The sequence below is a fragment of the Cervus elaphus genome, chromosome 1 (assembly GCF_910594005.1).
Source record: "Cervus elaphus chromosome 1, mCerEla1.1, whole genome shotgun sequence".
NCBI lineage: Eukaryota > Metazoa > Chordata > Mammalia > Artiodactyla > Cervidae > Cervus > Cervus elaphus.
In genome coordinates, this window is record NC_057815.1 from 51,219,578 (window position 1) to 51,244,344 (window position 24,767).

Sequence of the window (24,767 nt, forward strand, 5' to 3'; positions counted from 1 at the left end):
TTTAGGTTTGATTAAAAAAATAAACTTAAGTTTGACATTTAAAAAAAATCTAGATTTCTCGTAATACATTTTTTTTAAAAAAAAAAATCTAGATTTCTTGTGATATCCATATTTTCAGCTTTTCTTTAAAAAAAAAAAAAGAAGTGACATTCCATCAATGCTGGGCTGGCATTTTGAATAGCAAAAAACAATTAGAGCTGAACTGTGTTTTTTTACATGATGTATACAAATTCCACACTATCGAAGTTCATGTCATCATTTGGACGTTCTGTCTGGTCTCATGGGTATTTGAACATGTCTCCCCCGATCCCCATCATCTTTAAACATTGAAAGAAAGCTTCCACTTTGGTTCCCCTGTGAATCTTTGCTTCTCCCGGCTAAAATATCATAGGTTCTTTATCTGATTTGGCTCTTATCACTCGTCTCTGGACTTTTAATTTACCAATGTTCCATTTATTTTATCTGGCTCTTTCAGAATGGGGTGGATGCAGACAGTATATGAGGAATGCAAGTTAAGACACTTTTTGCTTTTTTATTTTTTTCCTTAACCAGAGGAACATAGGTAATTGACAACAGCTCCCAGGGCTGTTATCATGAGAGGGTTTATTAAATCAGCCCTTCTCCATTTATCCTTTTCTGAACGCAGTTATTTGAACTTAAATGCAATGAATCATACTAAGTCTTCTTAATGGTGGATATTTTATATCTTTTTGGATCTTCTTTGTCTTCATTCAGGGTGATGATACTGAAACGCCTATTAAGGGAAAATAGATCGAGACAAAGCATTAGCAACTAGATCTCCACTTAGACTGTCTGTCTTCCTGATGACATTTAACTGTGAATATCCTCTTTAAAAGCTTTCCTTTGAAAAAGCAAGGACCCCCACCCCCCCGCCTCCTTCCTCCTCCCCCGCCCCCCTGCCAGCTGGGACTTTTGACTATGTGTGAAGCCTCAAGAGAATTAAAGTGTGTCTGGGACCCTGAACTTGGGGATCATTTCCAAGCTGAAACTGGTGACAGCAGAATTTGATGCTGGTCTCTGAAAATGCAATGAAAGTGTTAGTCACTCAGTTGTGGCCGACTCTTTGCAACCCCACAGACTGTAGCCCACCAGGCTCCTCTGTCCATGGAATTCTCCAGGCAACCCACTCCAGTATTCTTGCCATTTCCCTCTCCAGGGAATCTTCCCAGCCCAGAGATGAACCTTGGTCTCCTGCATTGCAGGCAGATTCTGTACCATCTGAGCTGCTGGGGAAAAATGCAGTAGAAATTTGTATATCGATAGTATATGACAATAGTGCTAAACTTTCTATTTTGAAAAATTTAATTCTTTTTCTCAATTCTTTGGGATTCCCTATTAGACAGTAATATCGTCTATAAATAATGACTAGTATGTTTTGTCCTTTCCAGTTTTTATGGATTTTTTTTTTGGTTAGAACCTCCAGTAGAGTGCTGATGAACAGTGATGGTGAGCATTCTTGTCTGTTTAAAGGGAATGACTAACATTTCATTGTTAAATATGGGACACTATCATTTCTTTTGTGCATACCCCCCAAACTTACATTTTAGGTTTATATTTTTTCCCTCTCTTCCATTCATACATTCTTTTTTCATTCTTTTTCTTTTTCTTAAATGATTGACTTTTATTATTTTTTGCATTTATCAAGGTAGTAATTCTTTCTTCTCCTTTAATTGGTTAATGTGCTTAATTACATTAATAAAAAAAATTTTTTGAGGGGGTGCACCAAGCAGCTTGTGGGATCTTAGTTCCCTGAGTAGAGATTGAACCCTGGGCCCATGGCAGTCATAACCACTGGACTGCCAGGGAATTTCCCATTATTCAACTTCTGATGTTAATCCTTCTGTGTGCATAATAGCCCTCTTGGCCTAACTGCCTCCCAAAGGCCCACTTCCAAACACCTTCACACTAAGGATTAGGTTTCAACATATGAATTAGACCCATTAGACCCATTGCAATGACCTTTTAGTCCAGCATCGCTTATCTGATAGTTCCTTACTAGTCCAAATTCTTGAGGAGGAATGTGAGGGACTAAGCTTAATCTGTGGGTTAGAATTTGGATTTGGTGCATCAGTCAACTGTGGCCAGAGGTCATATGGTTACAAAAAGGTGGTCTAAACCACTGGAGACAGAATGTTTTCCAGAAAGGAAAGGTAGGCAGTCAGACTTTTCTGTTTTCTATCTCTCATTCAATCCCTAAATTGTCTCAGTGTTGTCTTCAGAACGTTAAGGCGTTGCAGGTATTACTGTCTACCTTTTCCTGCCAAGTTCAGCTATAACAGGTGGACCTTCACAGGCAAACTCAGTCCTGTCCATTTCTGAAATCGATGTATTCAGTGTAAGTGGTATTCAGTGTAATCTATGTATACAGTGTAAGTGTCCAATGTCTGCCAGCAGATGGGGGTCTAGAAATTAGTCTGGCACACATAAGCAGAAAGTGTCTGTGTCTATAATACTAGGTTCCCCTCACCGCTTACTAGGTTTTTTTTTTTTTTAGCCATAGTTGGCATATTTGGTTCATGAGTGCAACATAACAATTAGATATTTGTATAAGTGCAAAATAATCATCACATCAACCAGGGGAATGACCACAGTCTAACTTTTTCCTTCCAGAAGTCTCCTTACATACTGCAAATAATGATTCATTCAGTCAGTTCAGTTCAGTCGCTCAGTCATGTCTGACTTTTTTTTTTTTTTTTGCAACCCCATGGACTGCAGCACACCAGGCCTCCCTGTCTATCACCAACTCCCAGAGTTTACTCAAACCCATGTCCATTGAGTCGGTGGTGCCATCCAACCATCTCATCCTCTGTCATCCCCTTCCCCTCCCACCTTCAATCTTTCCCAGCATCAGGGTCTTTTCAAATGAGTCAGTTCTTCCCATCAGGTGGCCAAAGTATTGGAGTTTCAGCTTCAGCATCAGTCCTTCTCATCAATATTCAGGACTGATTTCCTTTAGGATTAACTGGTTGGATCTCCTTGCAGTCCAAGGGACTCTCAAGAGTCTTCTCCAACACCACAGTTCAAAAGCATCAATTCTTCGGCCCTCAGCTTTCTTTATAGTCCAACTGTCACATCTATGCATGACTACTGGAAAAACCATAGCTTTGACTAGACAGACCTTTGTAAGCAAAGTAATGTCTCTGTTTTTTAATATGCTGTTTAAGTTGGTCATAGCTTTTTTTCCAAGCAGCAATCGTCTTTTGATTTCATGGCTGCAGTCACCATCTGCAGTGATTTTGGAGCCCCCCAAAATAAAGTCTGCCACTGTTTCCATTGTTTCCCCATCTATTTGCCATGAAGTGATGGGACCAGATGCCATGATCTTAGTTTTCTGAATGTTGAGCTTTAAGTCAACTTTTTCACTCTCCTCTTGCACTTTCATCAAGAGGCTCTTTAGTTCTTCTTCACTCTCTGTCATAAGGGTGGTGTCATCTGCATATCTGAGATTACTGATATTTCTCCCAGCAATCTTGATTCCAGCTTGTGCTTCTTCCAGCACAGCGTTTCTCATGATGTACTCTGCATATAAGTTAAATAAGCAGGGTGACAATATACAGCTTTGACGTACTCCTTTTCCTATTTGGAACCAGTCTGCTGTTTCATGTCCAGTTCTAACTGTTGCTTCCTGACCTGCATGCAGATTTCTCAAGAGGCAGGTCAGGTGATCTGCTATTTCCATCTCTTTAAGAATTTTCCAGTTTGTTGTGGTCTACAAAGTCAAAGGCTTTGGTATAGTCAATAAAGCAGAAGTAGATGTTTTTCTGGAACTCTCTTGCTTTTTCGATGATCCAATGGATGTTGGCAATTTGATCTCTGGTTCCTCTGCCTTTTCTAAATCCATGTGGTTGCCCTGATCAAATGAACATGAACTTGAGCATATTGACGAGGGATTTTTGTCAGTGACATCTCTGTGTAGCATTTGAGCTACAGCTCCAGTGAGTGCACATACTTCTTTCTGCCCTTGGGCTGTACACTACTTGTAGAAGAAACATGAGATTCACCTTGTTGGTGTTGAAAATAAATATTTGTTGAGTGAATTAATAATGGATAAACAATGCTGAGCAGCATCCCTCTTGATGGGAAAGGTTATGGGCATGACAAATATTTCCTGATAAGTGACTCCTGAGAGTCCTGGTTCCCAGAATGGAACAGTGCCAGCAGGTATCAGGCATCGTAATCTCGGCTGCTCTTACACTCGAGTGGAGGACACTGGAGCCCAGAGGAGGGGTTTGGAACAAATTCCCCCTTAAACTGAGTAAGAATAAGACTCCAAGAAATCTTTTCAGACACTAGGGCAGAGCAGGGGTGAGGGTGGGAAGAAGGGGCAAAGGAAGGATGTAGGAAGTAAATGGAACTGGGACCTCTGCTCCCAACATCACCTCCCCTGGGGCCTTTTCTAATTAGAAATCCCACCCTGGAGCCTGAAGCCTGGGTTCTGTGGGGCTCTTTGCTGCACCTCCTCACCCGGAGTGTCTAGTTAACAAGAAGGATTTGAAGTCTTCAGTGTCTTTCACTTAATACAGCAGCTGCTTCAACACCCATTGCATTTGGACAGCTTGTTTCTGGTCCTCCATCCCATTAGAGGCAGCCCTTGCTCACCTCCATTTGTCTAAGGAGACTGGGCTTCTTAGGAGACCATTTACTATAAATTATTCCATTAGAATCAGGAGAAAGAGCAGTTTCTGCCATCGTCTGACAGACTAATCCCAGGGCAGCTAGAGATGACCGTGAATTTTTTTTTTCCTGTTTTTCTCCCCCCAACACACACCTCCAAGCTTACAGGATTCCCGACCAAGAATCCAGCCCATACCGCCAGCGTGGAAGCACAGAGTCCTAACCACAGGAATGCTTAGGAATTCCTGGCTGTGAATATTCAACCTGCAGAATCCATTTGGGCTGTCAACAGAAGGGGACAGCAAATGTCAGGGAAGCAGTTAAGGGGTGTGTCCGGACAGGAGCTTCAGCAGCGGCCGGCCGTAGGACAGGGAGGAGGCACCTGAGGGGCAGCTGATAGAGTATGATGGTGGGGGTGACAGGCAGAGTAAGGCAGATCTGGGTGTTCCTCCTTCATGCCTGCCCCTCCAGCACTTCTAGTCTATTGGTTCTCAACCTTGGATGCTCACTGGAATCTCATGGGACTTTTGCAAAATGCCGACACCCAAGTTCCACCCTTTTCTCCACATTCTGATTGAACTAGTCTGGTTTGGGCCTGGGCATCGGGTTTAGAAAGCTTCCCAGGTGAAGAGGCTGTGAAAGGCTATGAACGGAAATGAGAACATTTCATAGTAGAGAACGCGAAGGACCTCTCCAGAGCCAGGTTCTCAGTTGTAGCAACAGGCCAAGAGGGAAAGGTCATCTACCTACATTAGTGAGAAAGGGCCATAACTTTTCTCTCTCGAGTTCCTTGCCAATTTTCCCATTTGTCCTCTTCTTTCACTTTCTAGTCATGTGGCCTCTGGCAAGTCTTATTTTCCTCACCTGTGAAATGGGTGCATGTGTGTGCCCAGCCGTGTCTGACTCTTCATGACCCCAAGCACTGCAGCCCGCCAGGCTCCTCTGCCCATGGAATTTTCCAGGCAAGAATACTGGAGTGGGTTGCTATTTCCTTCTCCAGGGGATCTTCCAGATCCAGGGATCGAACTCCACATCTCTTGCGTCTCCTGCGTTGGCAGGCAGATTGTTTAGGACTAGCGCCCTACTATTAGCATTTTTGACTCTGAAGTTATTTAGGAGCAATTTCTTAAATCTATCCAGCATTCATAATTTTCAGAGTTCTTTGCTATTTATAACTAATTGTTTTGTGATCAGGGAACATGGTTTGTTTGATACATATTTGAAATTTATTGAAACTTGTTTTATAGACAAGCATGTAGTCAACCTTTTTCTTTTCCATTAGGGTTTATTAAGGGTATTTTGAATACAGTTCCTGTGGTCAACTTTTATAAATGTTCCTTCAACATTTAAGAAAATATTCTTTGTTGGATTTGAGGTTCAGGGTATGTCCAACAAATCAAGACTGTTCATTGTGCTATTTGTATTTTTACTAACTTCTGGTCTATTTAACTTACCGTTAAGTCTCCTGCTTGAGTTGTAGATTTGTCAGTTTTCTCTAGTTCTACCAACTTTTGATTTATGCATCTTTGAGACTAACAGATAAGTACATTTGTTTTATGTACCTGGTGAATTTCCTCCCTACAAAACAGATAATAATATCTATAAAGGTTGTGACAAAAATATACCTACATTATGAGGGTTGTGACAAAAATATACCTACATTATAAGGATTGTGATATAAGTATCTTACATATTTTTTAAAATTACATATTGAAGTTATCACTAACACCTAACACATCGTGAGTATGAGAAGATAATGTAGTCTTTTCTGGTTTCCATTGTTGGTACTGAGAAGTTTGAATGGTTTTAAAATTTCTTACTGATTGTTCACCTTTGTCAATCCATTTTTTTTTTCCTTAAACATTTCATACATCATTATTTTGTATTGTTTTTGATAATGTGATGTATAATCTGAAGATACTGGGAAGTCTAAATCTGCTATTTCTGCTATTCTTTCTTATATTTGTTTCCTTGTGTTTGGCAATTTTGTCAAAGTTCCCCAGAGAGAGAGAGACAGAACCAACAGAACACATACACACCTCACAGAACACGTATCATATCCAAAATCTCCTTCTCGGGCATACCCTACCTCAGTGAATGACACTGACAGTCGTCCAGATCAGAAACCTGAAAGTCACTCTCATCATCTTTCTTACCATCACATCCAATTAATTGGGGCAAATTGATTCTATGTTTTAAATCTCAAGTCCATTTGCTTTGCTGTTGTCCTACAACCCATCCTAGTCTATCTAGATCACTGAGGTCTCCCCATGTCTAATCTTACTCTTCCATTCAACATGGTATGTTAGTTGAATGATCCTCACAAAATGTGAATCTAATTGTCACTTACAGATTAAACTTATCCCAAAGGGAAAAGGGGAAAAGTTGAAAAATTGAAAATGGGGGAAAATTAAGTGTCCTGTTGTGCTTTAAAAGGCCTTTCATTAACCACCTTTCTATACCATTCCTTCTTGCACCCTTGAGTCCCAGCTACCCTAAATCTCTTGGCTCCTCCAAGGTGGGTATGCTTTCTCTTCTCCTGGCCTCTACACACGCTATTATTCTCTGTCCACAAGGCATCACCTCCGAGCCAACTCATGAAGTCTTCAGTTCTCAGCATTAAAATCTCTGGGACACTTTCATCCCTGCTCCACAAAACAGTCACTGCCCCCTTCCCCGCAAACACACACCCTCTAGAGCTGCTGACTGGCCTGGCAGCTCCAGTAAAGAAAGGGTTGGCTCCACTCATCTCTTTTGTGAAGGTTCTTCCTATGAGATGATGCAATATAGACAGAGACTGAAGCAGTGCCAGAATTCCTAGGATTCTTATAAAAATAAGTAGAAAAATCCAACAGCATCAGCAGAGTGAGAAGAGCAGGAGAACAGTCTTCAAATTATGAAGTAACTTTAAAAAGTAGCCTTTTATGGAGAAAAATGTCAGTAAACACAGGGATATTATAGCACTACAAGATTATTTATAAGACCAGTGACTTAAAACAGCAAATTCATGATGAAAATGATTCTAGTTAAAAAAATTAGTCTCATTCATTAATAACCAAAATAAGACCTGCAATATGACTGGCTGTAATTTCTCAAGTAAGATTCCATCTACTAGTGCTGTTTATACTTAACATACACTCACATTCATTTCTTACAATTTACGAATTTAAGTTTCAGGAAGAATACTTTTTAGTATTTGGGTTATTTTAATAAATGTCAATTACTTAGTAAAGGTTAAATAATTGTTAACTTAAATGAGTTTTCAGTAATATCGTTTAATAGCATAAAAATATGCTTTTGAGAAAATATACATTAAAAAACCCAATACAATGTTTTAGTAAAATAGTAAGGAAATTTGTCTCATTATGTACATATGCATGTGTGTGAATTTATATATATATCTATGTACTTTGCAGTAGCAGAAATATATTTCTGCAGGATAGAAAATATACTCTAGAGAAACAGAAGCAAAGGATATATACACTGTAAGGGCAAACTCAATAAATTAGATAAAATTTTATTACTCAGTAATGAGGGACCAGCTTACAATGATGTGACAATGGTAGCAAAAATAGTAGGAAGGAGTTCAGCACTCAAAGTATCTAATAAATAAAGCTTAGTGATTCATTAAATATTTTGATATTATACAGGATCAAAACTTCCAACACTTCCATGGGTCTTTAACTGATATCTTTCAGATAAGCTATATAATCTAGATAGTTAAGAAATTGCTTGCTGACATCATACTTTAAAGGAATTACCTTGCACAGGAAATTCTATTCAATACTCTGTAATGACCTATATGGGAACAGAATCTAAAAGAGTGGGTATATGTATAACTGACTCACTTTGCCATACAGCAGAAACTAACACACCACTATAAATCAACCATACACTAATAAAAATTAATTTTAAAAAAGGAATTATCTTGGAAAATGAAAAATGCTACACAACTTATTTTCCAAAGCCACATGGATGCAAAATATAATATGGTCTCTAAGAATAATGGAAAATATTGGCCTACCATCTTGCCATCCTTCTGGCTGCACTTTATATATTCAAAAATTTTTCACAACTAGGGTATATATCTGGACCCTAACAGGTTTATAAACATCATAAATATGGTTCATTTAATTATCTTAATGTGCTTTTGTGTAAATGATATTACCAAAATATTTAATGCTTTTAATATAAAAATTAAATAAGTACTCCCATCATTTACTTTATCTCAGAAACTAGACTTGTAGTTGGGCTCCAGATGTACTGAGTAGTCACAGGTCATTTCTGTCATGTAGTCTCAAGGCAGAAGGAAATTAACAGAAAGATGAACATGGGTTTTACAGTAACTAAACACATGACACCCAAGATAGGGATCTAAAGATTAAGCACATATTCAATTACTTATTCAACATGTGACCTTTAGAGCACACACTATTTCATTTCTTCTTTATCTTTGATATGATTAACTGCATCTGATTTTTGTAGTAAGGCAAAAGACAGACATCTCCTTTTCCTTGGCTTTAATTAGTCTCAAATTCCAGAAGACAGAATAATGCTCGTTTCATAAAAGGTTAACATCAATATTAGGACAGGTTTTTGTTTTTCTTCTGACAAATTTGTGTTTATATTAAACTTAATGTTTACAAATACTAATCCTGAGCAAGAGTAAAAATAAGAACAGTTTTGACTAAATAAAATTCCTTCATTGTTAAACCTAAACAGCTTTAAAATTCAACCATGGAATAGAAAGTTGATAAGACTGGAATTCAGACTTCTGATGTCCATGGCAAACCTGAATACTCTGAGAAAGAACATACACCTAGTAGTAGATGTAAAAAGCAAAACAGTAAAAAGCATCAAAAATTGATGCACCTGGGTTTTGTTAAATGTAACAAAGGTTACTCAGTCCTTCATGGATACACCTAGCTGGAGAACACTGAAGTGTGCTGCATTAAACAGACCCCTCAGAAAGGCAACACTGGATTTCTCTTTTTAGATAGACAGAGACTGCTCCTCCCCCCACCCCCCGAAACAGTCAAAGACATAAAAGACACATCTGGAAATACAATATGAATCCTGTTTTGTGGGGCTTTTTGTTTTGGGGTTTTTTGTTTGTTTGTTTCTGGCTGTGCTCTGCGGCTTGCAGGATCTTAGTTCCCTGACCAGGGACTGAGCTCAACCAGAGATTAAACCTGGGTCACAGCAGTGAAGGCGCCGAGTCCTAACCAGGGGGACCGCCAGGGAACTCCCTTGTTGTTTTTTTCTTTTTTTAAAATCACGTCTTTAAGAAAGCAGAAAGTTGGCCACTTAGGAAACTACAGTGAATTAGTTGAGTTTTTAGGTACAGCTCCTGCCTCATGAACAATAAAAGCCTTTACTCAGCAAAGCAGTATTAGGACAAAGTATTTATACACCAATAAAAGCACTTGAGTATGGGCTTGGCAATACAAGTCAACTGAAACCAAGCTCTTAAGGATACTTTTCGTCCATGTGGTGAAAAAGTGCATGGGAGTGGGAAATGCTGGCACGCAAGGATCCTCTCACAGTGTTAGGGCCTGTCCACCTAGGAGCAGTCAGTTCCAAGTCAGTGTGGTGAGCACTGGGCAATGACATCGACATAAGGCACGGCCCAAGGCGCTTCTTCACCATGCCTTTTCTTTTATTCCAACTGTCTCTCTTCCTCTTCATCTGCTTCTTCAATGACCTGAATCTCATCTCCTTGAGGTAAGGAAGAATTCTCCACCTGCAGTTTATTCCCATCAGCTTTACATTTCTCTTCTTCCTCTATGATTTCCTTCCATATCTTGTGGTTTTCGGTAAGATGGTGCATTAGCTGACAAAATATTTGCCGTCTGCCTTTCCGTCTTTGTGGTTCTGTGAAATTTAACACATGTGTATTCTAATCATAGCAATATGATTCAATTATTCAATAAATATCCGAGCGCCTGTTACATCCCAGGCATTTATTTAAGCACTGGGGTTAAAGTTATATTAAGATTAAAATAATCTCTGCATCATGGGGCTCTCTTTCTAGTGGGAAGACCTAGATAAGCAAAGAAGCAAGACACTTGTGTGTTAGTTAGTGTTAAGTGTTATGGATAAAAATAGGGCATGAGGGAAGATGGTGGGGGGTGGGAGTTGTGGGGAGAAAGGCTAGTATTGAAATTTCAAATGATAAATAACAATGCAAGGTTAAAAACCATCCTTCTAAGGGATTTTTTTAAATGTGTTCAATTAAACACAATTGTCAAAATTTTGGTTGAGTATAAATAATTTTTAGAAGTCAAATTTCCCAAGATGACATCAGATGGTAATGCCATACAATCACTCTTCACTATGCTACTCCTGAATACAAGATAGGGTGGGGGAAAGTTCTTTTACTATCTTGTTCCACGCTATCTTATCTGTTCTGATTTATATAGTATGCTTGGGAAACAAAAAAACCAGCTAGATATAATTTAAATCCTACTTTAAAGAGCAAATAACTAATTTATAGTTGCAAAGGTAACAATGTCTTTTTCATTTTCCATTTATACTCATTGCTTTATATTGCTTTATATAGAAAAACTATGCATTACAATTTGGTAGTTTAAAGCCATAATGCCATAAAGCCATAAAGTTGGTTTTCCTCAGAGTTAAGAGAGTATGTATTTTCCTCTTCTCCCAACTGGGTTGAGTGAACTATTCCCAAGTCTATATGAAGGGTATGTTGACAGGGGTGCATGGTGTGAGAAGGGGTTAGGCAAAGGAGGACTAGTCCTTGGGACCAGCCACCTCACCGAAGTTCAGATTTGGCAACTGCTCCATCATGCGTGCACAGGCAGAGCCTGCCGAAGAACACTGGCTGGAGGACAACATCTCCAGAGATGCTGCTTTAACTCAGAATGCTTGTATGATCGCATTCACATGGTACCCAAGCAGTAGCTACTCAAAATGAGATTATTCAGTCTGCACACTTAGATAGTACTTACTTAAGATATCACTACTGTATCTTTAAAAGGAAAGACCCAATCCAAATTAAATGGACATTTGCAATTAATAACATTAACGAAATGACAGTATCCCTATATTCTTACTAGGATTTAGATTGTCCTCTATTTCTTCATCCTCTGTATCTAATTCTTCAGCATCTTCTTCCTCATAACAACTTTCAGTATCATCGTCCTCTTCTGATTCTATCCACTGACCCGGTAGCAGACCAGCAGCGTCATAGGAGTTACACAGGGGACCCACTATGTGGGTGATAAAAGATTCCTGGAGTTTTGCTAGTTGAGGAGAAGAACGATCCATGAAGGGACTGATGGGCAAACCAAGATTTGCTTCTTCATCTCCCTGATCATATTAAAAAGGAAAGTACATCTTTAACTGTTGAAAGGACCACTGAGCTTTGTTGTTAAAATTACCTTGAGGTTTTTTAAATCAAGAACAGTCTAACTCAAAATAATTTTTAGAAAGAAGTATCAATGAAAATCACTGTCATTCCAACTATAAAACTTTTTCTATTATTTGAAAAATCCTAAACAAGACTTTATTCTCACTCCCCCCGTCAACCAGTATGGTTGATATCCAGGCAGCAAGAAAAATATACATCTTTTCAACTAAGTTAAGCAAATAGTTAAGAACAAATCAAAATTATATTACTAGAATATATAAATTCTATATAAATTGTCAAAATTCTGTAGTATCAGATCCTCTTTCCCCTGGGGGAGATGGTATAATAGAAACATTTTTTTGCTGCAGTTGTACCTCAAATGTAGAGTTGACTTTTCTAATGCTTTTCAACATCTTCTCCCCTTTTTTGTAACAGCAGAACCCTTTAATGAATCTAAATCAGAAAACTCAGTATGTAAAACAGACAGAGGTAGAGCAATTGTGTTTGAGGTGAGGATTTGCCCCAACTGCCTGGCTGGAGATCTATGGTCCCCAGGGTTCTGGAGAGCACAGCTGGAGATCAGACACACGTGATTTCAGAACCTCCTTTGCTGCCTACGACCTGTGTGGTGCTGGGCAAGCTCTATGCCTGATTCACGTGTAAGACGTGAGTAATCATCTCCAGGGTTGCTGTAGGCTGACAGGCAGGATACACTGGGCACGGCGCTGAGCAGTCCTCAAATGGCAGTGACGGCATTAACACTTTAGTGCCGAGCATCTGCGCTGGTGGAGGGTGAGCACTCTCCACAGTGCACAAGCTCTGCAGGCAAGCAGTGTGTATCTGTGCTGACCCAGCACAGTCCTCAGGAGACAACCAGAAACTGTCCCGAGATTTAAAAACTTACATGGCTTTGTTTCCTGAGAGGATGAACATTAATAATATTTAAAAAAAAAAAAAACGTATCTAAGTGGGTTTATCCATAGGATTCTACAGTTTCATACATTTGACTTTCAAATAGGAGTTTGGCTTTTCTAAGCCCATGGCATGTAATGCATGGTTTTTTGCAACCTTGTGGACTATGCCGTCCATGGAATTCTCCAGGCCAGAATACTGGAGTGGGTAGCCTTTCCCTTTTCCAGAGGATCTTCCCAACCCAGGGGTCAAACCAATGTCTCCCACGTTGCGGGAGGATTCTTTACAAGCTGAGCCACACGGAAGCCCAAGAATACTGGAGTTGGGTAGCCTATCCCTTCTCCAGCAGATCTTCCCGACCCAGGAATTGAACCAAGGTCTCCTGCATTGCAGGTGGATTCTTTACCAACTGAGCTATCAGAGAAGCCTGATGTATTGGCTATAGGAATATAAATAAAGACAGTATAATAAAGTTAATAGAAAAGTAAAAAGTTGAGCAAAGTTAGAAATTTACATCCATATCTGAAAAAGTTGAATAGTATAAGAAGACTGAGAAGGAAATCTGATGGTTTTGATGAGGGCTGACTTCCTATATACATTTAACCTTCATGACCATGGTGTGTTAGGGTTATCAAGTATATCCTTTTTCTCCTTTGACACAGCAATAATGAAACCTAGAAAGATTAAGTGAAACTGTCTCAAATATTGTTTTTTTGTGTGTGTGACCTGGAATTATAATAGTTTATTGAGCACTTATGTGTCAGAAAACTGTTGACATATATTAATTCACTTAATCCACAAAGCAACCTTATGAGGTAGGTACCATCAATATTCCTGTTTTCTCAATGAGGAAATTGAGGCACAGAGAGGTTAAGTAACTTACCCAAGGCCACAATGCTAGTAAAGAAGAGCCAGGATTCAACCTCAGGCATGGCTTCCAAGTTTGCTTAGTAAGAATTAATCTCTATACTTTAAAGATATATTATAAAATGCATCTAAATGAAATTATCTCATTTTCTTTCACTGAATTAGTGGATTTTCTAAAACTGGCATTTTCTACCACTTTATTACTTCTGTTTGTACCGATAATATAAAGGCAGAATTTTCCTTAGCATAAAAGTCTTTTGTGAACATGAACTGAAGCCTGAGGCAGTCTTCAATTATCTCTGAGAATGAGGATGGGAATATGCAAACCACTATACATACTGCAATCTACAAATTAAATATTTATAACTGTTTATTTCTTAAAATTATACATAATTTAGTTCAAATGTATCAGTGAAAGTTATTCTAAGATTATTACTAAGATTTTACTAATCTGTTTTCATAATTGCACAGTATGGTATTTTGTTAGCTTGTAAACAGCAGAGTATACACTATTTTACTGGGATGTTTAGCTAAGGTAGGTGAAAGACATGGTGCATTTGCTGGTCACTCAGGACAGTCTGGGTGTGACAAGGTCTAACAGCTAAGTGCAGTGCATCACTCCTACTGGGGTAGCAACTCATGGTGAGAAAGCCCTGACCTAGAAGTTTTACTTGGTACATCTTTATCTTTCTTGATCAGTGGGTCTAGTAAGGATTCCCAAGGAATACAATTCCAGTTAAGAGTATGTATTTGTTATTTTGTATTTGAGATAATGTAACATTGGACTTGTGGGGAAATCAGTATTTTTCTACAGTGTAGGGAGCCTTAAAATTGTACAAAAAATAGGTAAAGACTGCAAAATAGTAGGGTTATTTTAAAGACAACATTTTAAAACACATGAGAAAAGATCATGTTTATATCTTAGAACCTTGAAAGCCACTAAGTATCTACTCTGTCCCATTTCTAGTTCTGGTTTCTTACCCTCTGCCAGGACTTTGATCCTACATAACCCATCAACCCAGTTGATGTTTCTGAGGCAGTCTTTCTATGGCAGAGTTGAAAATGGGTTGATACTTTAAAAATACAGTCTAAGTATACACTGAATCAACTAAACAACTTCTTTTGGAAATAAATTATGCTTAGGTTATATAGGTTTTCAAGGTTGAAAGGGACCTTGGAATCATAATGTAGTCTTTCCTTAGCTCTAGACTGGAGTACATTCAACCTACTCCAGATTGGCAATAAGCTATTTCTTTTTTTAAATTTTTGTCTTTCAATTTTAGCAACAAAGGCAAAGGAGCTGAGACAATATTAAAACCAGAGCAAATGCAACAATTTCTAACCATTTTTGGTTAAAGCAAATCATTTCAAGTATTTAATGTAGCTATCCAAATCCAAAAGGCAGTGTCTTCAGATGGCAGCTCTTAAAAGTCCCACCAATCCCATGTTTCAACTTACCTGCTCATAAAATTCATTGACAATGCCTTCTGTCCATCTCAAATGCAAGTCTCGAACTTTGGTCGGGCCATTAATATCTGCCAGTTTGATGCACACTTGGCACACCAAGAGGCGATCGTTTTCATTCCTCCATTCTATACCATTACTATTTACATCATTGGCCTGTCATCGGAAAAACAGAATTACTGTGGGTACTGAGGGCGCAAGAGTCTGTTTTTTGTTTTGTTTATTTTTGGCGGCACTGTTTGGCTTGTGGTATCTTAGTTCCCTGATTAGGGTTTGAATCCTCGCCCCTGGCAGTGAAAGCATGGAGTCCTAACCACTGGACTGCCAGGGAATTCCCCAACTTTTGTTTTTTACTGAATTATCTTAAAACTGTTTCCTGTCCTCTGGACAGGAAGGAATTTCATTAAGTGCTTCTTTTAATTTTGTTTGTGCCATGACATGTACCTCTATGGGTTAAATTTCTCTTTGAAGTGTCATTTACAGCTTTGTTTCAATGGAAGTAGAGCACTGTATTATACAAGCAGAACAAACCATGAGTTTCAATATTTGTGATTACTGCAGAAATTTGTAATTTGTGTATATTATATATTGTACATATTAGTATATATGACATAAAATATATATTTTATGCAAATATACATGCAAAAGCAAATCATATAAGAATTGTAACTACTTTGTCTCAAAAAGGAATGCTTAAGGATCTAACTGTAAAAGGCAACATGATATAGTTGAAAGAATACAAGTCTTAGAAGCTGATGTCTATGGTTTTAAATCCTGCCTTAGTATGATTTAACCAATCATTGAGTAATGCTGGAAAAATTACTTGAGCTCTTTGAGTCTATCTTTCTTCATCTATATGATAGGGAAAATAATATCAATCTAGTCGTATTGCCTGAGGATTAACGAATGAAAAATGCACAGTTCATAGTAAACGCTAACATTGTTATTTAAATAAATGGCTGTTATTGGGCAAATTACCATGCCTTTCAAGAATTCAAATTTCTCTTGTAAGAAATAAAGTGAAAGGGCCAGATTCGTGACTTTGGAACTGTACTGTAGTATTAGATTTTTATTGGCATCCACCATCCCCCCCTCCCTTTTTCCTGGCTGTGCTGCATGACTTGAGGATCTTAGTTTCCTAGCAGAGATTGAACCTGGACCTCCTGGGAATTCCCTGGCATCCACCCCTTTTGTTAAAGGAACTTCTATGTAGACCACCACTACAGAAAACAGTTAAAAGAAAGACGAGCTCTTTAGATTGAAAGTATGTAGTCTAGGGAGCTCCCTGGTAGTCCAGTGGCTAGGACTCTGAGCTTTCACTGCCATGGCCTGGGTTCAGTCCTTGCTCAGGGAACTAAGATCTGCAAGCTGTTCCCCATGTGTCACTCATGTGACATTTTCCTGAGACTACAGAATAGGTATCTCTGAGGAACACAGATTCTAAAGTTTTGGGCTAGATCATCTTTCACCTGTAAAAAGAACTTCTGTTTACTTACTGTGACTTAAGCATTTAAATGAATTTTTATTAAGTAAAAATAAAAATTAATAGAGCTACACAGCTATGAAGTAAGTTTAAAGGCAAACTGATGTCTTACTGATTTTTTTCATAAGCATTTATCAATATCACAACAGTGACATATATAGGCCTCCTTCCAGGAGGTTAAGTGAGTACTCCTTTGACACCCAGCCCCTCTACCCTGAAGGTAACTCCTTCCTTTAGGGCAGAGATGTTATCAAGAAAACAGTGGTTTCCTGCCTGCAAAATATGGGTCATCTTTCCCTCGGGAATCCAAAGCAGTGGTTCTCAACACTTTTTCACCCCAACCTCTGAGGGATACAACACGCTCCCATCAGTACCACCATCACACAATGGCAGTGATCCTCAACTCCATGGTGAATGTGCGCTCCAACAGTGACTTCAGCCTGTTTATGCCTTATTCTTAACTAGGATGACTGCACACAGTGGGCAGTCCCAATGAACAGCAGTTCAATGAGTGCTTTATTCTCAAGTACTTCTCCATTCCCACACCAGCCAGTTTAACACTTCACAACATAGAGAAGGGAAACAGGTGCAGCAAAGTAGGCATAACTGGCTTCTTAGAAACACATATTTAATTTCATAAAATGCCTTACTTGGCACTGTGCATAACTTTCTCAAATCTGTCCCTGAAAGCTTCAACTGACATAATTGGAAATGTCACAAGCAATCGTATTTTTGGACATGTTATAATTTTTTTAATATTGGCATATATTTTGTCTTACCAGATTTATCATGACTTCATGAGTGATATTCTGACTTAATGTTAAAAAAATACCTTTTGTCAGTAGCACTGACAATAATTTCTGCTTTGAAACCAGGAATTAATTTGCATAACAAACCTTGGCATTGAATTCAGCAAGGAAATCAAAATGCTTTTTAAGATCTGTGGCAAGGATTGCTTCTATGACTAAAAAACGAAAGCGCTTGAATTCCACATTGTCAAGATTAAGAAGGAAGTTGTATTCTGGGCGAGAAAGATATAGAGTCCAGGCTGATGCAGCATGATGATTTTCCAAAACAGATCTGTCGTTGTATAAGACTGCCTGAAAAGGAACAAGAAAAATGAGGCAGGCATCTCAAAGATATTGAACTTTAGCAATAAACAGAGTTAGGATCATGTTGAAAGAATACAGTGAGTATCTATTACATGCCAGGCATTTTAATACTTGTGTAGAAGGGTTGATAATTTGATAAAGGATTAGACTGAAGTGCAAAGAGGATAAGGTACACTTTTCCAGCATTCATAGCTAGTAAGTGAAAGGGTAATTTGTCTCCAAAGTTCATCTTCCTTGCAGACACCATGCTGCCTACCAAGAGATATAAAGCTGATAATTTGAGGTCTGCTTCCTTAAAGCAGTGAAACGTCTCAGATAAAGCTTCTGTGAATAAAGTTATCAGGGACAGAGAGAAGAGGCTTAGGGATATATTACTATTCTTTAGTGAGCACTGAGTGCTGGTGGTGGTGACTGAAGGAGAGGAACCGGGATACTCTGTGCGTGGGGAGCTGGAGACCCATGAGTATGAGAAAGGCACGTCGTGTGCCCCCAGCTGACACAGGACCTGGGGGTCAGAGAAGTCTCAAACAGGTAGAAGCACAAATCCTCTGTCCAAGTGGGGTAGATCTAGTCACTGTTTTTCCCATTTCACTTCAGTGGAAGACCCTGAGGTACCTCCTCAGTAGTCTAGGATTTGGTGATCTAGATTCTATTTTTTTTTTCCATTTAGTTTTATTCGTTGGAGGCTAATTACTTTACAATATTGTAGTGGTTTTTGCCATACATTGACATGAATCAGCCATGGATTTACATGTGTTCCCCATCCCGATCCCCCCCTCCCACCTCCCTCTCCATCCCATCCCTCTGGGTCTTCCCAGTGCACCAGCCCGGAGCACCCGTCTCATGCATCCAACCTGGGCTGGTGATCTGTTTCACCCTTGATAGTATACTTGTTTCAATGCTGTTCTCTCTGAACATCCCACCCTGGTAATCTAGATTCTAAAAATCACTGGATTACAGAATTTTTAAAGCTTCTTCCATCTCTAACAAGTGAAAGTTTTTTAAAATTATTAAATATGCATAGTAATTAAGATTTGTTTGTGGATCATTTTTAAAGTCTTTATTGAATTTGTTCCAATTTGCTTCTGTTTTATGTACTGTTTTCTTTTTCCTTTTTGGCCACAAGGCATGTGGGATCTTAGGTCTGACCTGGGATTGAACCCCCACACCCTCTGCATTGGAAAGGGAAGTCTTAACCCCTGGACTGCCAGGGAAGTCCCCCAAGCATAGTAATTATTAAAAGAACTCTTATAGCTAGTGCTAAAGGCTGAGAATAAAAAGTAAAAACACTATCCCTATTTTCATAGCACTTTCTGTCTAATGGAAAAAAACAGATAAAAATATTCTCAGCATAATCTCAGCTACAATGCATATTCTGAGCCTAATTAGGTCATTTTACAGATCTGTAAAAATTAATTATAGTCTAGATATAAACATAGATATTTACCATTTGATTTTTTTAAACATCATTTGATTTTAATGTTAGCAATGATGATTTAAACTTTGGGTCACAAAAAGGTTGAAAAAAATCTGTGCCCATCAATGGATGAATAGATAAAGAAGATGTAATACATATACACAGAGTGGAATAATTTTTAGCCATGAGAAAGGACATCCCAGCCTGGATGGACCTTGAAAACAACATGCTAAGTGAGATAAGCTAGAAAAAGACAAATGCTGATATCACTTATGTTTAATCTAAAACTGAACTCTATTTACAGTAGAACTAGGTGGTTACAAGAAGATGGGGAAATTGGGAGACAGTGGTCTAAGGGTACAAACATGCATTCAGAAGATGAATGGGACTTCCTTGACGGTCCAGTGGCTAAGACTCCACGTTCCCAGTGCAGGGAGCATGCAATGAGATCCCCATGCCACAACTAAAGATCCTGTATGCTGCAATGAAGATCAAAGATCCTGTGTGCATTTACTGTACAGCACAGGGAACTACAGTCAAAATCTTGCAAGAACGCTATAATGGAAAACAATCTGAAAAATCATACATGTGATTCATGTGTAACTGAATCACCTTGCTGTGCATCTGAAACACTGTAAGTCAACTAGACTTAGGTAAAATTTATATGTTATGGAATTTTTAAAAAAAGATCCTGTGGGCAGCAACTAAGAATTAGCACAGCCAAGTAAATAAGTAAATATATTTTAAAGCTGAATAAGTTCTGGAGACCTAATGTACAGCATTGTGATTATACAATCCTATATTATATACTAAAAAGTTGCTAAAGACTAGATTTTAAATATTCTTACCACACACACGAAGAGTCATGTGATGTGATGGAGGTGTTTGTTAGCTATTGCTGTGGTGGTAATCATATTACAATATATGTGTCAAAACACTGTACATGTTAAACGTCAGAGACTTCCTAAGAAGTCAACTTACATATAAAAGTGATTTAGTTAACTCATGTTTAAATCCAATAAAGACTGATAAATGATCAGAACAGCTTTGTTCATGAAGAAGTAATCAAACTCCCAGGTCAGTAAACCACAGTGCATAGTGAGTGTCTATAAAGCTAGCGGACTTAAACTCTCAGTTAATGAGATCAGTTAAAAAAACAAAAAACAAAAACCAGTAGTTCAGAATTCTGGCAGCATCCAAATTGCCCTTTGACATTACCAAAGAAATATAAAATGAGGGTGAAAAGAAATCTGAATCAATATTAGAATCTAGATACAGTTGCAATACTGGAAGCTTTAAAGACATGGCCCACAGGGGCATGGGTTGAGGAAAGGCCAGCTAAGTCATCACCTAAGAAGGAAAAACCCACCTGAGAACACGGGGAAGGGGCCTCTCCTGGACCCCAGTGAACTGACCGACCACCTCATGGCTTAGTGGAGGCAAGAGTCATGGAGCAGGAAGGAAGAGGCAAATTCTACTCTAGTAAGAACACTGGATGGTCACACTGATCAACAAGCCAAGCTTAACTCCAGGGAGGAAAACATTCCAGGTAAAACAGATATTGAAGCCTCAGCTGGCTTTTACTGAAGGCACCCTGACAACTAGAAAATGAAGACAGTTTCCCCCCTAATTCAGACCTGCAGTAACTAACATTCTTTGAGTTTTTGCTAAAGCAACTTGTTACCTGCTTTCTCTAACTGTGAATCTTCCTTATCTCCACAAGCAAATTTCTTCTCTAACATGGTAAAGCAAATTAGTTGGTCATAAAGTTTACTTTTACCCAGAGTCAAAAAGATGGGATTAATCTTAACAAATAATAAACACCTTTCAATAAATGAGCAAAAAGAAAAACCCATCAGACATAAACACTTAGATCAAACAGGCAGACTATGATAAATCTGACAAATGTCTCCTGTTGAACCACAAGAAAAAGGAGACGTTAAAGTAAATCTCTAAGTCACAGTCATAAGATTATAAGTAGGTATTTACATTTTTCTGAAATGAAAAATCTTGGATTAAGAAGGACTGTTTTCATTAAAAAACTAATATTCCTAACTGAAAAGAAAACCCAATAGAGGCAGTAAACAAATTAGGTGCAGCAGAAAACAATGCAGCTACCTTTTTTTTTTTTTTTTTTAAATAAGTGCTTCTCTTTAAAAGAAATAGTTTTGATGAACAGCTTCCATCTAGGGATTCCTTTACCCTCAAGTTCTGGGTTCTAAAATTTCTGGTAATCCTTTATCTTCTAAGACCCTTTGTCATAGTTTATCACCCTTGTTTTGCCTAAAACACATTTTTATGTAACTTTCTCAGATAGGATGGATGGAACATGATGTTTTAAAATCTTTGTATACCCGGGACTGTTTATTTTGCTCTTAACACTCAACTGTAGCTTAGCTGGATACAGAACTCTTAACTTGAAAATAATCCTTCTATGCCAGCACCATCTCCACCCCTGTTTTACTTTTTTCCTAGCACTTATGTCATAATCATCTCTCTTTTACACACACACACACTTTTTGGTTTTTTCTTACTTTACTAGAATGTGAGTTCCATATGGGCAGAATGTATTTTTTGCTTGTTTTGTTCAACAGTATTGCCTAGAATAGTGCCTGTTCTTCAGTATGCATCTCATAGCCTTGTGTATGTTTTACTGCTGAATCTCTTTAATTGGGAAGGATGAGTAGGAGGCCTGTTAATGTGGGTGGGGCTTGTTTATCTAGCAGGTTTTGCTTTGGAATTACCAGTGTGATTTCCAAAATGAGAAGGATTTACGCTGGAGTACTAAATCTCTTCTGGTCATTTCCTTCAGTATTTAAGAGATGTGTTTTCTGCCTAGAAGTGAATAGATGTCACGGTAGCCTTGCTTTAAGGTGTATGTTATATGGGAGAGGTGTGTGTGTGCAGCAGATGAGGGTGTGTGTGTGTGTGTGTGTGTTGCTTTAAGGTGTATGTTATATGGGAGAGGTGTGTGTGCAGCAGACGAGGGGGTGTGTGTGTTTGTGTGTGTGTGTGTGTAGAGAAGGGCAATGGCACCAGGAGTCGCCAGGGTTCCACTCAAGCCTTGGCTTCCTTTTTAGTGTATTTAATCTCATTATATTTGCCCACATGATTTTCATTTTCCAAAAACAGTATGAAATTCTTTAACTTAGGATAATATCCTTCTGCCTACTGCTCTCTGTTGTAATGCATTTTATCTTTTATTGTTATTTTGATGGGAGGAAAGGGGGGAAAACACACCTGTTTAGTCTCCCATCTTGATCCATATTTGGGAGGACAAATGTTAATGACTGTCTCAGATCGATAGTTCTCAGTTTTGTTTCCTTTGACCCCAAATCAAAATGTTTTGGCCAACTGCACTGGCAAAAAAGTTCATTCAGTTTTAAGTACAAATAAAAGACATATTTCATTTTCACCAAGAACTTTATTGAACGGGTTCACTGACCGAACAAACTTTTTGGCCAACCCAATTCAAACTGTAATATCTCAATTGGCATCTTCCAGCCAACCATTCATTTGAAAATAGCTCAGAAATCTCTTAGAATTTTAATACTGATGTCCCCCCAGGATAAACCTGACTAAATGTTTCCCCTTCTTTTATGGCAAGGATTCAGAACAGTCTTCCTAAGTCTTCCCACACACCTCCTTACCATGAGAAAGGAGAATGCCTGATCCTATTGGTGGTTTTCTGCCCTATTGTCCCTTTTTATCATACCACCAGAGCAATAATATCTTTCACTAATTATGGCCTGATTAGACTCATTGAGCTTCCTAAGATGAGAGAGACTGCTTTATTACCTAATAAACAGGTTAAGCCTCAAGTTTTTACAAGTCTTTATCTCATAGGCACTAGGTGAAGAATGTCTGGTGAACCTCATTACTTTGGGAACAATGGAGTATACTTCAGACAAGCTTAGCAGCCCAGCAGAGCAAAGAAATTAGGCATCCTTCAACATTCAACATATGTTTCCTGAATGCCTTTGTGTGCTCGGCATCATTCTAGGTATTAGGGAATAAAAGAAAAATGTCTGCCCTCATAGAAACTTATATTCCACTAAAATATACACAACAAAATACACAGTATGCTAAATAGTCATTGCTGTGGAAAAAACAAATCAGAGGAGGAACATAATGAGTGTCATGGAGGAGCTTTTGAAATTTTAGGTGGAAGGAAGTCACAAAGTGATCTTTATAGATGTGTAGGGAAAGAGCACTCTGGGCGAGAGAACAGAAAGAGGCCAGGTTCTCAGAAAGGGAGTGTGCCTGGGATACAGGAGAAAATAGCAAGGAACCCAGTAAGGCTAGACCTGAGTGAGTTTAAAAAGGAGAATTAATGGGGGCTAAATCGGGTAGGACCTTCTGAGCCACTGTAATGATTGTCTTTTGCTAGGAGTGAGGGTTCAGGGCAGAAGAGGGCCCCTCTGGCTGCTGTGTGTTGGAACCGGACTGAAGAGCACCAGGAAGTAAGCGTGGAGGCCAGGTAAAAGGCTACACTTTTTCACAGCTGAACTCTCTGATCAGTTCCCTTTTCATCCCGGCCCTTCTCACTGCTTCATCTCTTGGCTGTCCTTAACAATGAAAGTTTAGAAATAACTCATAGTTATTGACTGTGTCCAGACTTTATGTTTGTATTTTGTTCAGGACAACAGTTCTGAGTACATAACATATAAATTATTGAATACATTCATGTGTCATTGTTTTAAACTATCTGCATGCAAGACAAATAACACCAGAATTCACTAACTTGTAATATCCTTGAAAAAGAGGTAATACATAAGTCTGACTCATGTATACTCAATGCTAATAGAGAGAGAATGAAAGTAAAGGGTGGAATAGAACAGTAAATAATTTCTGTCTACGTGATAATCTGATTCAGCAAAAAACTTCCCAAATGTTATCTCTTTTTACCCATAGTCATATCAGGTACATATTTTGAGGTTCAGAAAGATAAGGGTTAATTGCCTAATGTCACATAGCTAATAGCTGGTAACCAGATATCAAGCTCAGGTCTCTCCATCCCAAGACTAGTACTGTTCCTATTGTGCCAGTCTGTGACTTGCTATAGAACTAGGATTTTCAAAGATCATGAAGTGCTAGAGAAAATGGGCATCTGATTTTTGCAGAGTGGGACTGCAAACGAGGAGATGTGCTTATAAGTGGGTAATATCTCCCAAAGCAATTCTTAGAAAGTGGAAAAACATTAATATCTAGATTGAAATTCATCTAAAAGTTACCTGTGGAAATCATGACCTATGAATAAAGTCTAATTAGAGAAAATGAATTACCTAGCACTTTTAATTTTTTCTCTCTCTCTGCATCCTATTGTTCTGGCTAGAGAAACTATCTCCTATATTTTAAGTACTGGGAGTGTGTGAAAGAAAGAGAAATGAGAAGAGGAACAGGGAGAATTGGCTATAAAAGATGAAAGAATCAGAACTGAGGTTTGAACATAGAGCAACAAAGTGAGGAAGTAAGACGAATTCAGTAAACAATATTGACAACTTG

At 38.5% G+C, this 24,767-nt stretch overlaps 1 protein-coding gene across 3 annotated transcripts in view; it reads right to left on the reverse strand.

The window, feature by feature from the left end:
* Positions 1 to 553: 553 nt before the first annotated feature.
* PDE3B (phosphodiesterase 3B) overlaps positions 554 to 24,767 on the reverse strand; it is a 175,374-nt gene continuing 151,160 nt past the window's right edge. Inside the window, exons 13-16 of one of the 3 annotated variants that reach the window (XM_043902486.1) lie at positions 17,630 to 17,833; positions 15,245 to 15,406; positions 11,712 to 11,967; positions 555 to 754 (exon numbers count right to left, since the gene is read on the reverse strand). In XM_043902486.1, coding sequence (XP_043758421.1) covers positions 732 to 754; positions 11,712 to 11,967; positions 15,245 to 15,406; positions 17,630 to 17,833 — 645 coding nt within the window. In that variant the 3' untranslated portion in view covers positions 555 to 731. Of the gene's footprint in view, positions 755 to 8,136; positions 10,510 to 11,711; positions 11,968 to 15,244; positions 15,407 to 17,629; positions 17,834 to 24,767 lie in introns of those variants that run through there. The other 2 variants (XM_043902477.1, XM_043902491.1) reach the window with 2 other exon arrangements.